This window comes from Herpailurus yagouaroundi, unplaced genomic scaffold (assembly GCF_014898765.1).
Source record: "Herpailurus yagouaroundi ecotype Mexico unplaced genomic scaffold, PumYag 29, whole genome shotgun sequence".
NCBI lineage: Eukaryota > Metazoa > Chordata > Mammalia > Carnivora > Felidae > Herpailurus > Herpailurus yagouaroundi.
The window spans coordinates 60,480,112-60,492,358 of record NW_024412377.1 but is presented as its reverse complement, the minus strand read 5'-3'; the positions used below and the strand labels follow the sequence as shown (position 1 = coordinate 60,492,358).

The following is a 12,247-nucleotide window of genomic DNA, read 5'->3' as shown; positions in this document are numbered from 1 at the left end:
AGAACAAGTAAAGAACCCTTAATATGCAGAACTGACACTTGAATCCCATCAGAAAACACGGCTGTATACAAACAGTCCCATAGTGTTGACAATTCATGGAAGAAACAGCCGAGATACAAATTCATACAAGAAAAAACCAAATTTTTTGAAAATGAGCTCACCTGGCAGGCATGAAACCTTTATGTCTGAGACATCCTGAAGTTCTCGGTAACCCAACTGAGGGGAGGCTATTAGAGATAAGTTGATTGCAATAAACTTTTTGGAGGTCTTCCCACCCTTATATCAGAAGGTACCAGTATAAACAAAGCAAAACAAAAATGCTGGCTCTTTCCTAAATTCACAACCCTGAGTTCATAAAATAAATAACCAGCTCAGATACTATGGGGTTCTGCATATTAATTGAGTGACTATTGATGGATTTGCTGAACAAATTGTCTTGAGCACCAATTATGTGCCTGAAACTAATTTTTGCACTCAGAGATGTGGTAGGGAATAAAATAGACAAAAACCTCTCTTCCTAGAGCTTATATTCTAGTAGAGATGATATTCTAATATGTTATTATATTTAAAATTCTAGATATTAAAAATAAACCTATGGGAAAATTATGTAGTCTCTTAGGGGGTGATGGGTGCTTTGAGGAGAAACACCATAATGGGGGTGGAGGGTGGGTGGGAGGGCAGAGAGCACAGCAGGACCTCCGACGGTTTGCCCATGGCCTAGCAGGTACACGGAAAAGAGTACCCCCAAAGGATAGGTCACAGCCAGGGCCAATGGGTAGAGGCTACATATTAGCCGAAAGTTTCTGATTCCTTACCTCAAAAATGGGATTAGTAATAGTATCTATGTCACGGGGTTTTGTGAGGATTAAATGGGATAATGCTTTAAAGCCCTTGATACAGTGCCTGGGACACCTGTCAAACCTTATCATGTACCAATGTGTCCCATGAGTAAAGGACATGAATAGTTTCTTCCTTTCCATGGTGCTGCTTATCATTGGGATGGGCTAGGGATATGCTCAGGTAGAAAGAGAGAGGGAATCCAGTTGAGATATCTGATATAGGAGGTGAAAGTCAAATCTCACTTCTTTCACTAACCTTAAATAACCTGTACATCAGTCCCCTCATCTATCAAATGGGAGAATAATAATGTCTACCTTGCGGCATTGTTGAGGGGTTTAAATGAGGTCATGCATGTGAACAGTTTAGCATATGCTTGATAAACGTTTGCTAATGTCATAATCATTATTACACTTCTCCTAAGGTCTAGGCCAAGCCTATGCACAGGAGATTGGAGGGCCATCAAGCGGCTGGCGGACATTAAAGGCTGGAGTGGAATGGCTTCAAGCTGATGATACAGTGGCTTGAACACGTCAGTCAGACCATGTCCCTCCTCTGTTCGTGGCTCTAAGGCATTCGGTAGAAAAGCTAAAGTCCTGTGCTGGCCTACAGGGTCCTACAGGACTTGGTATCGGGCTCCCCCTACTCATCCTCACTTGCCCTGAATCAGACACAATCATGTTCTGTCCGTAGGGCCTGTGTACTTGCTAGAATGCTAGAATGTCCTTCTCTGTAATATTTGTGTGGTCCACTCCCTCATTTCCTGCAGGCCTTTGCTCAAAAGCCATTTTGGCAGGGAGGCTTTCGCTGGCCACCCTGTTTGAAATAACATCTCTCCTCCACCACCTTTCTTTTGTTTTTCTCCAAACTGGTTATCACCATGACATTATTATAGTTACTTTGACTTTTCAGTATGTCGTTCCTACTAGAATGTAAGCTTCATTGAAAAATCTTCAAGTGCTTGACATGTGTTAGGTACTTATTAAATATTTGTTAAATGAATAAGACACCCTGAATATGTCCCCACTTTTTAAGTTTCCTCACAACCACCCTGGCCTTTCCTTGGCATCCTGGGAGCTGCAAGATCCTTAGCTGTTTGAGGACATGGAGACTCTGAAGTTTATTGAGACACAAAAGACATATTCAAACAATTGCAGTCTAGCCGGTGTTTTGCCTCTGTGTGATTGCCTCTCTCTGAGCCTCAGTTTATCCAACTATAAAATGGGTTCATAGTGGGATTCTTCAGAGGTGCCCTAAGTTGCTGCTGAGATAGAAAGATATGAGGACATGATTAAGTGGATGGTGTTCTAGGCTCTCTGCCTCCTCGCTGCACCCAACCACAGAAGCTCCCATTCATCAGCTTTATTACAGGACTCTATGTAGGTTTCATTTCAGTTTACCTGATGCTTAAGAAAAAAATCTGAAAGCAGGTAATCCAGATGGTACCTCAGGTCCCTTCCTGAATTGGAATTCTAGCATTTCCCCAGTGGCCTTGAACAAAAGCTTGTCCCCTTCTTACAGTTAAAGGGCTCCTGAGATGTACTATTCCCTGAGGGCCTGTAGACTCACCTGGGACATTTGAACCACTTCAAACCAGCGCAGGATCCCTGGAAGCTTGTACGCTGTTATGAAGGAGGTTCTCTCGATCCACATCGACTGTCCCATAAGCAGGGGGTGGCAAGGGTAGAAAAGAAACACACTTAGGAAACCTGGCTATTAGAGAAGTTTGGCAAGAACCCAGCCAGGCCCCCAAACCTCTCATCAACCCAGAGCCTGAATAAATGTTGCAAGACCCAGACACATACTCCCACTTTACCCTTAAGAATCCTTTCCTGATGTGAAGTTTAAGTTTTCCCTGGATTTAGGTCTGGTAAGTTTTAACCCGGGGTCTCTGAATAGTCAGAATTTTTAAGCAATAATGAATGCATCTATCTGCATTTTCTGGGGTGGAGGGGTGTTCACAGTGTTCCCTGCATTCTTTTTTATTAATATGAAATTTATTGTCAAATTGGTTTCCATACAACACCCAGTGCTCATCCCAACAGGTGCCCTCCTCAATACCCATCACCCACCCTCCCCTCCCTCCCACCCCCCATCAACCCTCAGTTTGTTCTCAGTTTTTAAGAGTCTCTTAGGTTTTGGCTTCCTCCCTCTCTAACTTTTTTTTTTCCCTTCCCCTCTCCCATGGTCTTCTGTTAAGTTTCTCAGGATCCACGTAAGAGTGAAAACATATGGTATCTGTCTTTCTCTGTATGACTTATTTCACTTAGCATAACACTCTCTAGTTCCATCCACGTTGCTACAAAAGGCCATATTTCATTCTTTCTCATTGCCAAGTAGTATTCCATTGTGTATATAAACCACAATTTCTTTATCCATTCATCAGTTGATGGACATTTAGGCTCTTTCCATAGTTTGGCTATTGTTGAAAGTGCTGCCATAAACATTGGGGTACAAGTGCCCCTATGCATCAGCACTCCTGTCTTCTGCACAACATACCATAGTGAAACTGGCAAAATACAAGGATAAAGAGAAAATTCTGAAAGCAGCTAGGGATAAACACACTCTAACATATAAAGGGAGACCAATAAGACTAGTGGCAGACCTATCTGCTGAAACTTGGCAGGCCAGAAAGGAATGGCAGGAAATCTTCAATGTGATGAACAGAAAAAATATGCAGCTGAGAATCCTTTATCCAGCAAGTCTGTTCACTATATTCTGAAAGGGCGAGTGGCTCCCAGATTTGAAGAATCAGTCTAAGGCAAAGAGCTGGGAGAGACTTAGAGCGTCCTCCTTCTGCCAGTCGTGAGAATTAGAAGACAGATCCTTGCTGGGAAGCACACAGTGGACACTGGGGACTGAAATCACTGTGTCTTCTTATTAGTATGTCCTGGAAGGTTTGACTTCATCAACACTCCTGCTTAGCCTGAGGGTCCCTGCCTTCTGGAAATGCCTGAGTGCCCTGTGGTTGAAAGGTACACCTCACACGAGGCCTGGATGGTATCTTGAAAGTGTAGAGGTTCAAGAAATGAAAACTAAACCTGATGGAAAAGACTGGAGAATGGGTGTCATCGTATCAGTAGATGTTAGCTTTACTTCTTTTTGCTTTGGATCAAATGCCCTCCCATTCTGACATTGACAGACACCTGTTCTGGTTGGGATGGGTGGCCCTGGGGAATGATCAAGGCTGCTGAAGATACTCACAGCAAATTCATTCTCAGGGTCGACGGTCCCTTTGCGCACAGGCCGGGAGTAGTGGAACTTTTGCACGTAGTTGGATTTATAAAAGCTGCAAGACAGAAAGAGGCAGAGGCTCCTGGTAGCATGCCAGGTTGCTGACACAGAACCTGAGCTGACCTTGTGCTGTCAGGGGAGGCCCACTACAGTGAACTTCAGGTCTGGCAGTTAAAATTGTAGCATTTAAAATCAGGTGCTCCTGGGGCACCTGGGTGGCTCAGTTGCTTGAGCATCTGACTTCTGCTCAGGTCATGATCTCGAGGCTTGTAAATCTGGGCCATGCATTAGGCTCACTGCTGTCAGCATAGAGCCCACTTCACATTGTCTGTGTTCCCCTAGGTCTGCACCTCCCCTGTAGGTGCTCTCTACCTCTCAAAAATAAATAAACATTAAAAAATAAAATCAGGTGTTCCTTGTAAGGTGATTGAGAAGCTAAACAGGTCTCATGTCCTTTAAGAACACAATACCCCTTAGAGTACCAAGGAGTTGGAATTCTACCATTAATGCATACCTAGGTCATCATTTCTGTGACCTCAGTGAAGAATCTAGATATGCCTACGGTCCTAGCCTAATGTCCTAGGGGTATCTTCCAAAGATTTCTTTAGTTATCCCAACCACCCCCCAAATCACTCTTCCTGAATCTCTGGGGAGGTTCTAACACTGGGGCCGGCAGGGCACGGTGCTAGCTGGATGGTTGTTATCTCTTGCCCCAGTGCCTGGCTGAAGAGGTTGGGGGGAGGCTCAGACCCAAGCTGAGCTATACCTGCTCAGCCTTCTGCACTGGTGTGGGGCTGCTGGGACAGACTCCTCACAAAGAGCTCCTGCTTCCCACTGTCCTCCCAGAGGAGAGGGCTTTCTCTAAGGCACTCGAGGTGCTATACTGGGTACCCCAGGTCTGAGGAAGGTAAACTGGGCAGCTCCGAGGTGTGCCCCACAGGCCCCCTGCCTCATGGCCCCATCACTGACCTCACAATCTGCTACTGAACAGAGGGAGGGAGACCTTACCTTTATGCTGCTTTCTCTACTGCCCCTTCATCATCGTCAGGACATATCCACTGTCAATGCACAACCTCAACAAATGCTGAAAAGCTGTCCCTTTGGAAGAACGTGCTCAGTATGAGCACTGTCCCCATCCTCACCCTGTCTGTTGCCTGCCCAGCCCACACACTCTGGCTATGCATTCCCTGGAACCACTCTGTCACCTGAGTGACAGGCTCTCCACCTCCAGTTCAATGAAATGTCATTGCTGCTTCCTGATATTTCACTGTGCCTTGTTCCTCCCCTCTCTGGCTTCAGCCTTTTCAGGGACAGCACCCAGATTGCTAATTGGGCTGGAGGGGGTCATTCTTTTCCCAAGAGGAAAAGAGATAAAAGGCTGGCTAAACCAGAGAAAGAACTGGGTGGGCACCAGGGCCTGTCCTGCCACCAGCTCAGCTTGACAGCTCCATGGGATTTTCTTCCCCATCCCTTCTTCCAATGAACTGTGGGTCTTACTTTATTATCTGGTCAGGCACTGGCTTATTCTTGAACCTTGGGTGTTCATCCAAGACAGGCTGGACGGTGAAACACTGGATGTCTGGGATTCCTGTAGTTAAGGGCTCACAACGTGTTGTGGGCTGCAGGGACAGTTCCCAGTTGAGACCTCCCACGACAGCCCTCCTGGGGCCAAGATTTTATTGAATGACTGACCTCAGGCTGCTGGCTGCCAACTAGATCCTAATGACAAGTTAGTAGTCATCATGGTCCTTATCAGAATTGCCTGTCACTTGTAAGCCCATCTCAGGGCTCAGCCCTTGCTAACAGTTGTTCAGTGGTCCTTAATCATCATTATCATTTCTATACTAACTGTAATACCATAATGAATTTATAGTTCTCAGTCAATTGCATAGTATATCCCCCATGGTCTCCTTGCATCTCGCCAATTCCACTCAGCAGTGTTATTAATGTAATTCTCCCCCCTTTATAGATGAGGACATCAAAGTCAAAGAGGCCAGGCGAATTACTGAAGGTCACACAGCTTGTGAGAACAGAACAGAAGTCTGTAGTTGGGTCTTTTAACCACACGCTTGGGGTTCTTTGACCCTAGACTGCTCCTCAGTGTGTTCCTTTGACCAGCAGCATCTGCATCTCCTGAAGCCTTGTTAGAAATGATGAGTCTGGGGGGCACCTGGGTGCCTACATCAGTTGAGTGTCTAACTTTGGCTCAGGTTATGATCTCACAGTTCATGAGTTCGAGCCCTGCATCAGGCTCCCTGCTGTCAGTGCAGAGCCTGCTTTGGATCCACTGTCCCCCCCTCTCTGCCCCTCCTCTTGCTTGTGCCCATGCTCTCTCTCTCAAAAATAAATAAATATTTAAAAAATTATAAGAAATGGTGACACCTACCTCAGACCTATGAATCAGTGTCTAGAGTTTTATAAGAGCATCATGTGATTTAGAGGCATCTTTAAGTTTGAGAAGCACTGCTTTAGAGCATGCAAATAGATATCATTTTGCATTCCAGCCCTGAAAATTTGAAAGTAACTGCTTGTGGCAGGATTTTGAGGCCATGTCCAGGCTGAGTGGGAAAGAGTTCTATGATTGATTAGTGATGCCTTCCACGGGCGCAGGCTATGGGAGCTTCGTCTGCCTATTCTAGACCTTTATTCATTTTAAACCGATAGCATGGCAATCCAAATAAACAAAACCAGTCATCGCTGATCCCATCTCCTGGCCCCTGTTTCCCTTCCCATGCCTTTCATGTCTCCTTTACTCATCTCTCTTCAGGTATCCAAGATCTCTAATCCCTTCATTCCACCCAATGATTACCACAACTCTAAAAACTCTCCCTGAGCCTGGAATTTTTGCCAACCAAGGAATCACAAGCTCTTCTTTCTGGCATTCAAAGTTTCTCTCTGGTTTCCCAAAAGATTCTACTATGCCCTTTGCTTGAAATATTTTCTCACATCACCCCCTCTTCCTGTGAGCCCTTGAGGCAAATGTCAAATACCACAGGCTCCATAAGTATTGAATTTACCCTCAGTCAGGTGTCGTTTCCTTCCTTTGACTCTCCACAGCATTTTGCCTATACTTAGGACTCTTATCTCTCCAGCTTCCTGCCTTTTCCCTTCCCAGACCCTCCCCACCAAACTGTGAGCTTTTTGATGGCAGAAGCTATGATTCTTTCATACAGAAGAAATGGCCAAAATACAATTCCAAGTTAAATTCAATTGTCCCCCTCTGATAAACTCACTCCGTATTAGTATGCTGTGAATTTAATTGTTTTATCTCTGCAGAATATTTCCACATTAAATGAGAGTTCCTTAGAGAGAGAGAGAGAGAGAGAGACAGAGAGACAAAGAGACAGAGACAGAGAGAGAACACAATGCTTATCATAAATAACAAACCTCACTGGAAGGATTTCTGTAATATTCAGAAAAACCATTTTCTTTTTCAAGCCATATAGCCAACAGCTCCCTTCTCTGGGAAGGAAACCACTTTGGTTTCCACACCAATCCATTTATGTAGCAGCCGAACTATGGCTGCTCTCCCACTACAACAATAGAGTTGAGTAGTTATGACATAGAGACCACATGACTAACAAAGACTGAAATATTTCCTATCTGGTCCTTTATACAAAAGTTGGCCAACCCTTGTTCTACAGAGGCTTCTAAGTCACATCCACTGATCTTAGCAATTGGCCTTGAACCAGGAGGAGAATCCAAACCTGACCTGAGGAAACTAGTAACACCAGAGCCTTTAAATCATGCCCAGGAGGATGCATGGCTGGACTGTCTCACTACATGTTGAGTCTGTACATGGAACTGGGACCCCAAGGTTTGGGCAGGGGGAATGTGGGAGACAGGACACTCAACTAAGAGGCCTTAGCTTTCAAATGTCTTCCCCTACTTGGTTACCTAAAAGAGAAGACATGAGATGTGTTGCCCTTCCAAAACTGCTTGCTAGCTTTTCTACTAGTGAAGGTGAGAGGACAGAGCATTCAGAGCTCAGGTTTTGGCAACGAGGAGATCTGGGTGCAAACCCTAGCTCCATCAGTTTTCAGCACCTTGTGCAAGCTGCTTGTATTTTTTGAGCCTCGGTTTTCTTATTTGCATATGCAGAGAGTAATAATACCCAACTCAGAGGATTACTATAAGGATAAAATGAAACAATGCATGAAAAATGCCTGGTACATGATGAACAGCTAATAAAGAACATCCTGTTCATTAATTTTAGTGGAAGTAATGGCATTATAGAAAGAATATACACTTTGAGACAGATCTTGGAGTTCAAATCTCACTTCCATAACTAGGTTTGTAACCTTAGGAAAACTACTTTACTTCTTTGCCCTACACATTCCTTCTCTATGAAACAGGACAGACATAATACCCATCCCATAGAGTTATTTGGGGGTTAAAGAAATAATGGTTATAAAGCACTCAATCTATTCATGGCATGAAGAAGACTTTTAGCAAATGTCAACCCTTTTTCCTTTTCAACCTGGTTCCTGGTGCTACTAAATCAGGCCTGCATATGATGAGATAACCTAGTAACACGTAGTCTCCCTTCACCCCAAGCTAAAATGCCATGGAGCTATTCAACACCATGAGTCCACTTAAGAAGGGCCTTAGTGCTAATCTCCTGTCTCGCCTGTAACCAAAATCACATTTGTAACCAGTCAGCCCCAGGACTAGTTGCATTTCCTCTTGCAAATACCATGGTAGAGCAGGCATGAAGGGCAGGTGAGCATAATGAAAAGGTTACAGATGAATATGTATCACCCAAGGGGAAAATATTTGGATTAAGGTTCGGCAGACTTAGCAGACCAGCCATGCAACCTGCCAACCCCATTTTAAAGGCTGTAACTTAATTTGTGCTACAGGGTGTGGTGCTGGGAGCCAGGGTGGGCTAATACATCACCACTCAGCCATCTGCCCGATCCTTGGGTTAATGTGCTCTCTGCCACCAGGAGTCTTGCCCCCTGCCCAGTGTCAGCTCCTGGACCTATGGACACCTCACTGGCATCATCTCATATCCCCCACACCCTCCTCTGCAGTGTGCTGTCTCCCTCCCTGCACCCTTCCCTCCTTCTTTTTTTTTTTCTTTCTTTATCTCTCTTTTCTCTCTCTCCTGTTTCCCTTTCCATTATAAAAATTTTTTTTTTTTAATTATTTTTTTTTTTTTTTTTTTTTTTTTTTTTTTTTTTGCTTTGTGCTGGGCATGAGGGGAGATGGGGGGACTTACTACAGCAAACAAGGCAGTGCAGGTCTCTGCCCTCCCAGACCTTATGGTCGAGCTTATGTGGACCTTTAAAAAGCACAAAAGATAACAGAATGAGATCAAGTCTCTAAAGAAAACAGACAGGGTGTGATATAAGAGGCTCATGGAGAGTTCAGAAAAGGCCGCTTTAGATGAGTGACCAGGAAAAGCTCTTCCAGGAAGTGACACCAAGTTAAGATCTGATGGGTAAGAAAGGGGTTGGGGGAAGGGCATGGCAAGAAGAGGGAACAGAAGATTCATAGGTCCAGAGGGAACCAGCATAGGTCCAGAGTGAACCAACAGAAACGAGGCCAGTGTGGCCAAAGAGACATGAGAAAGGGAAGGAAGAATCCTGGGGAGGGGGGCAGGGTTCAGATGGTGAAAAACCTACTTGCCTTGATCAGGAGTTTTGATCTTATTGTAAGAGAAGTAAGGTGCCATTCCAGTTCTTGGAAGTCACTGTGTTCCTTCCCACTCAAGGCCTGTGAGCACGATTGTGCTTCCCTCTGTCTGGGCCCTTCTCCCCACCTCCTGCTAACCTTTGGCTTGTTGCTAACCTTAGATATTACCTTCCTCAAGGAAGCCTTCTCTGCCCTCCCACAGTGTCCTGCATGGCTTCCTCTTGGCATTAATCCCATTTCTACAAATACATATTTAATGGCGCAATTAGTTGTTCACTGTCTCTTTTACTTGCTAGACTATGAGCTCCCTGAAGGTAGGACCACTTTGTGAGTGTGATCATCAGTGTCTTGCACAATGATTGGCACAGAGCCAGGGCTCTATAGTATTCACTATGAGAATGAATGAATGGGTGAATTAATCAATGAGCACAACATTTAGAATTTCCCGAGATGGATTCTTTGGATACCATACTAGACACTGACGTTGGCACCACTGCAATGATTCTGGCAGCAGCTTCTAAGCTCTAAGGTGGGGCTCTGTGGGCCTTTGCCTGGCCCTGGCTGGGCCATTCTCCAAGGATACACTGGCCTGGGGCATTCTTCACGTCATCCCCAGGGGCAGAGGTTGTGTTCATCTTCTCTGCATTGGGGAACTGGCTCATCAGCTGCATCTGGAAATCTTCTCTTCGCTCATACTCCTTCCCTCGGTAGATGAACACTTTGTTCTGCAGAGAAATGACACCCAACAGAGATATTAGGGCCTAGGCTTGGAAAACATGATGCAAGCAAAGCTGGGGGGCTTGTGACATGAGCACCGGCTCTGGTGACCTCCTAGAGATCTCTCTCCTTTCTGCTTCCCCACCACAGAAAACAGAAGCTCAGCTCACAGACCTAGCTAGGTATACCACTTCTTTAAAAAGAATGATTCTAAAAGGAGAGGGGATTGTGGATGCTGGGAACTTTTTCAAACTGTCCTATGTATAAGTTCCAGAACTGTTCCTCACTCAGCTTTCAGTGTGTCATACCTGGTCTTCTGTTTGCATGACCACAAAAGGTCCCTCCTGCCTTTAATGAGCCATGTAGGCTGGGCCTGCAGGGTGGAAGGTACCAGTTTTTGGGTCCTTCATCACATAGCTCCTGCCTCTAAATCCATGAAAATACATTCTTTACCCTTCTTTGACTATGTTAGCCTTCTCTAGATCAGTAGTTTTCAAATAGGAGGTGATTTTGCCTTCTAAGGGATACTGGCCATGTCTGGAAATATTTTTGGTTGTCACAACTTGGGAGAGGGGGAGCTACTAGAACCCCGTGGGTAGAAGCCCAGGATGCTACTAAATGTCCTTTAATGCACAGGACGGCCCCCTTAACAAAGAACAACCTGATCTAAAATGTCAGTAGAGCTGAGGTTGAGAAACCTTGTTCTAGATCATATCTACCATCCGTGCCACCTCTACTGGCCCAGAAGCTCTTCAGTCTAAACCCACGTCTGTCACCTCTGCATGTCAGTGCTTCCAAATCTGGGTGATTGTCAGATGGGCCTAGGAGACTTCTAGAAATTCAGATCCATAGGCCTTGCTCTAGACCTGCTGAAATGGAATCTGTGGGAGTAAGATCCAGAAATATATGTTTTTAACACGTTCTCCAGGGGGTTCTGATGTACAATCAGGTTTGGAAAGCCACCTCTACTCCAATGAGGAAACCCTCATTCTCTACCTCTTTTGCAGCCTGTGGTGCTTATTTTTGTGAGTCCACTCTGACTTCCCCATTGACTGGTAACAGTGAGTAACTTAGCTTCTCAACTAGACTGCAAATCAAGTAAGGTCAGAGATCAGATTTGCTGTTTCTTTTGAATGTCCCTGACTTTAGAATTGAACCTCAGGTTCACTGGATGGAGTCCTATGGGAAGGAAGCCTACAGCTGACCTAATCCAACTCTCTACATGATCAGTGAATAATCCACAAGAGCATTACTTCAGAAAGTATGCTCCAGAGGGGGGCCTGGGTGGCTCCATCAGTTATGCATCCGACTTCAGCTCAGGTCATGATCTCATAGTTCATGGGTTCAAGCCTCACATGGGGCTCTGTGCTGACAGCTTAGAGCATGGAGTCTGCTTCAGATTCTGTGTCTCCCTCTCTCTCTCTCTCTCTGCCCCTCCCCCACTTGTGCTCTGTCTCTCTCTGCCTTTCAAAAATGAATAAATGTTAAAAAAAAAAAAAAGTATGCTCCAGAGACCCCTGAAGGTCCCTAAAACCCTTTCAGGGCCTCATGAGATCAAGGAGCACTCTTCATAATAATGGTCAGTTGTTATTTGCCTTTTTCACTACCATTCTTTCAGATGTGTGGTAGAATTTTCCAGAAGCTGCATGATATGTGTAGTCTATCACTACAGACTAAATGCAGAAGAAAGTGTAAGTACCTCGCCATCCTCTCTTAATCTAAATATTAAAGAGATTTATAGAAATATGTAGCAATCTCACTGTTGGCACACATTTTTTATGGGAAAATATAACTATTTTTTCATAATGATGCAAGTTAT

The 12,247-nt window shown here is 44.8% G+C and overlaps 1 protein-coding gene across 1 annotated transcript in view; it reads right to left on the bottom strand.

Moving 5' to 3' along the window:
• DOCK2 (dedicator of cytokinesis 2) overlaps positions 1-12,247 on the bottom strand; it is a 418,809-nt gene that overhangs the window by 17,928 nt on the left and 388,634 nt on the right. Inside the window, exons 41-44 of the mRNA XM_040444509.1 lie at positions 10,295-10,436; positions 5,569-5,650; positions 4,042-4,126; positions 2,407-2,493 (exon numbers count right to left, since the gene is read on the bottom strand). Of these exons, the coding sequence (XP_040300443.1) occupies positions 2,407-2,493; positions 4,042-4,126; positions 5,569-5,650; positions 10,295-10,436 (396 nt within the window). The remainder of the gene's footprint in view (positions 1-2,406; positions 2,494-4,041; positions 4,127-5,568; positions 5,651-10,294; positions 10,437-12,247) is intronic.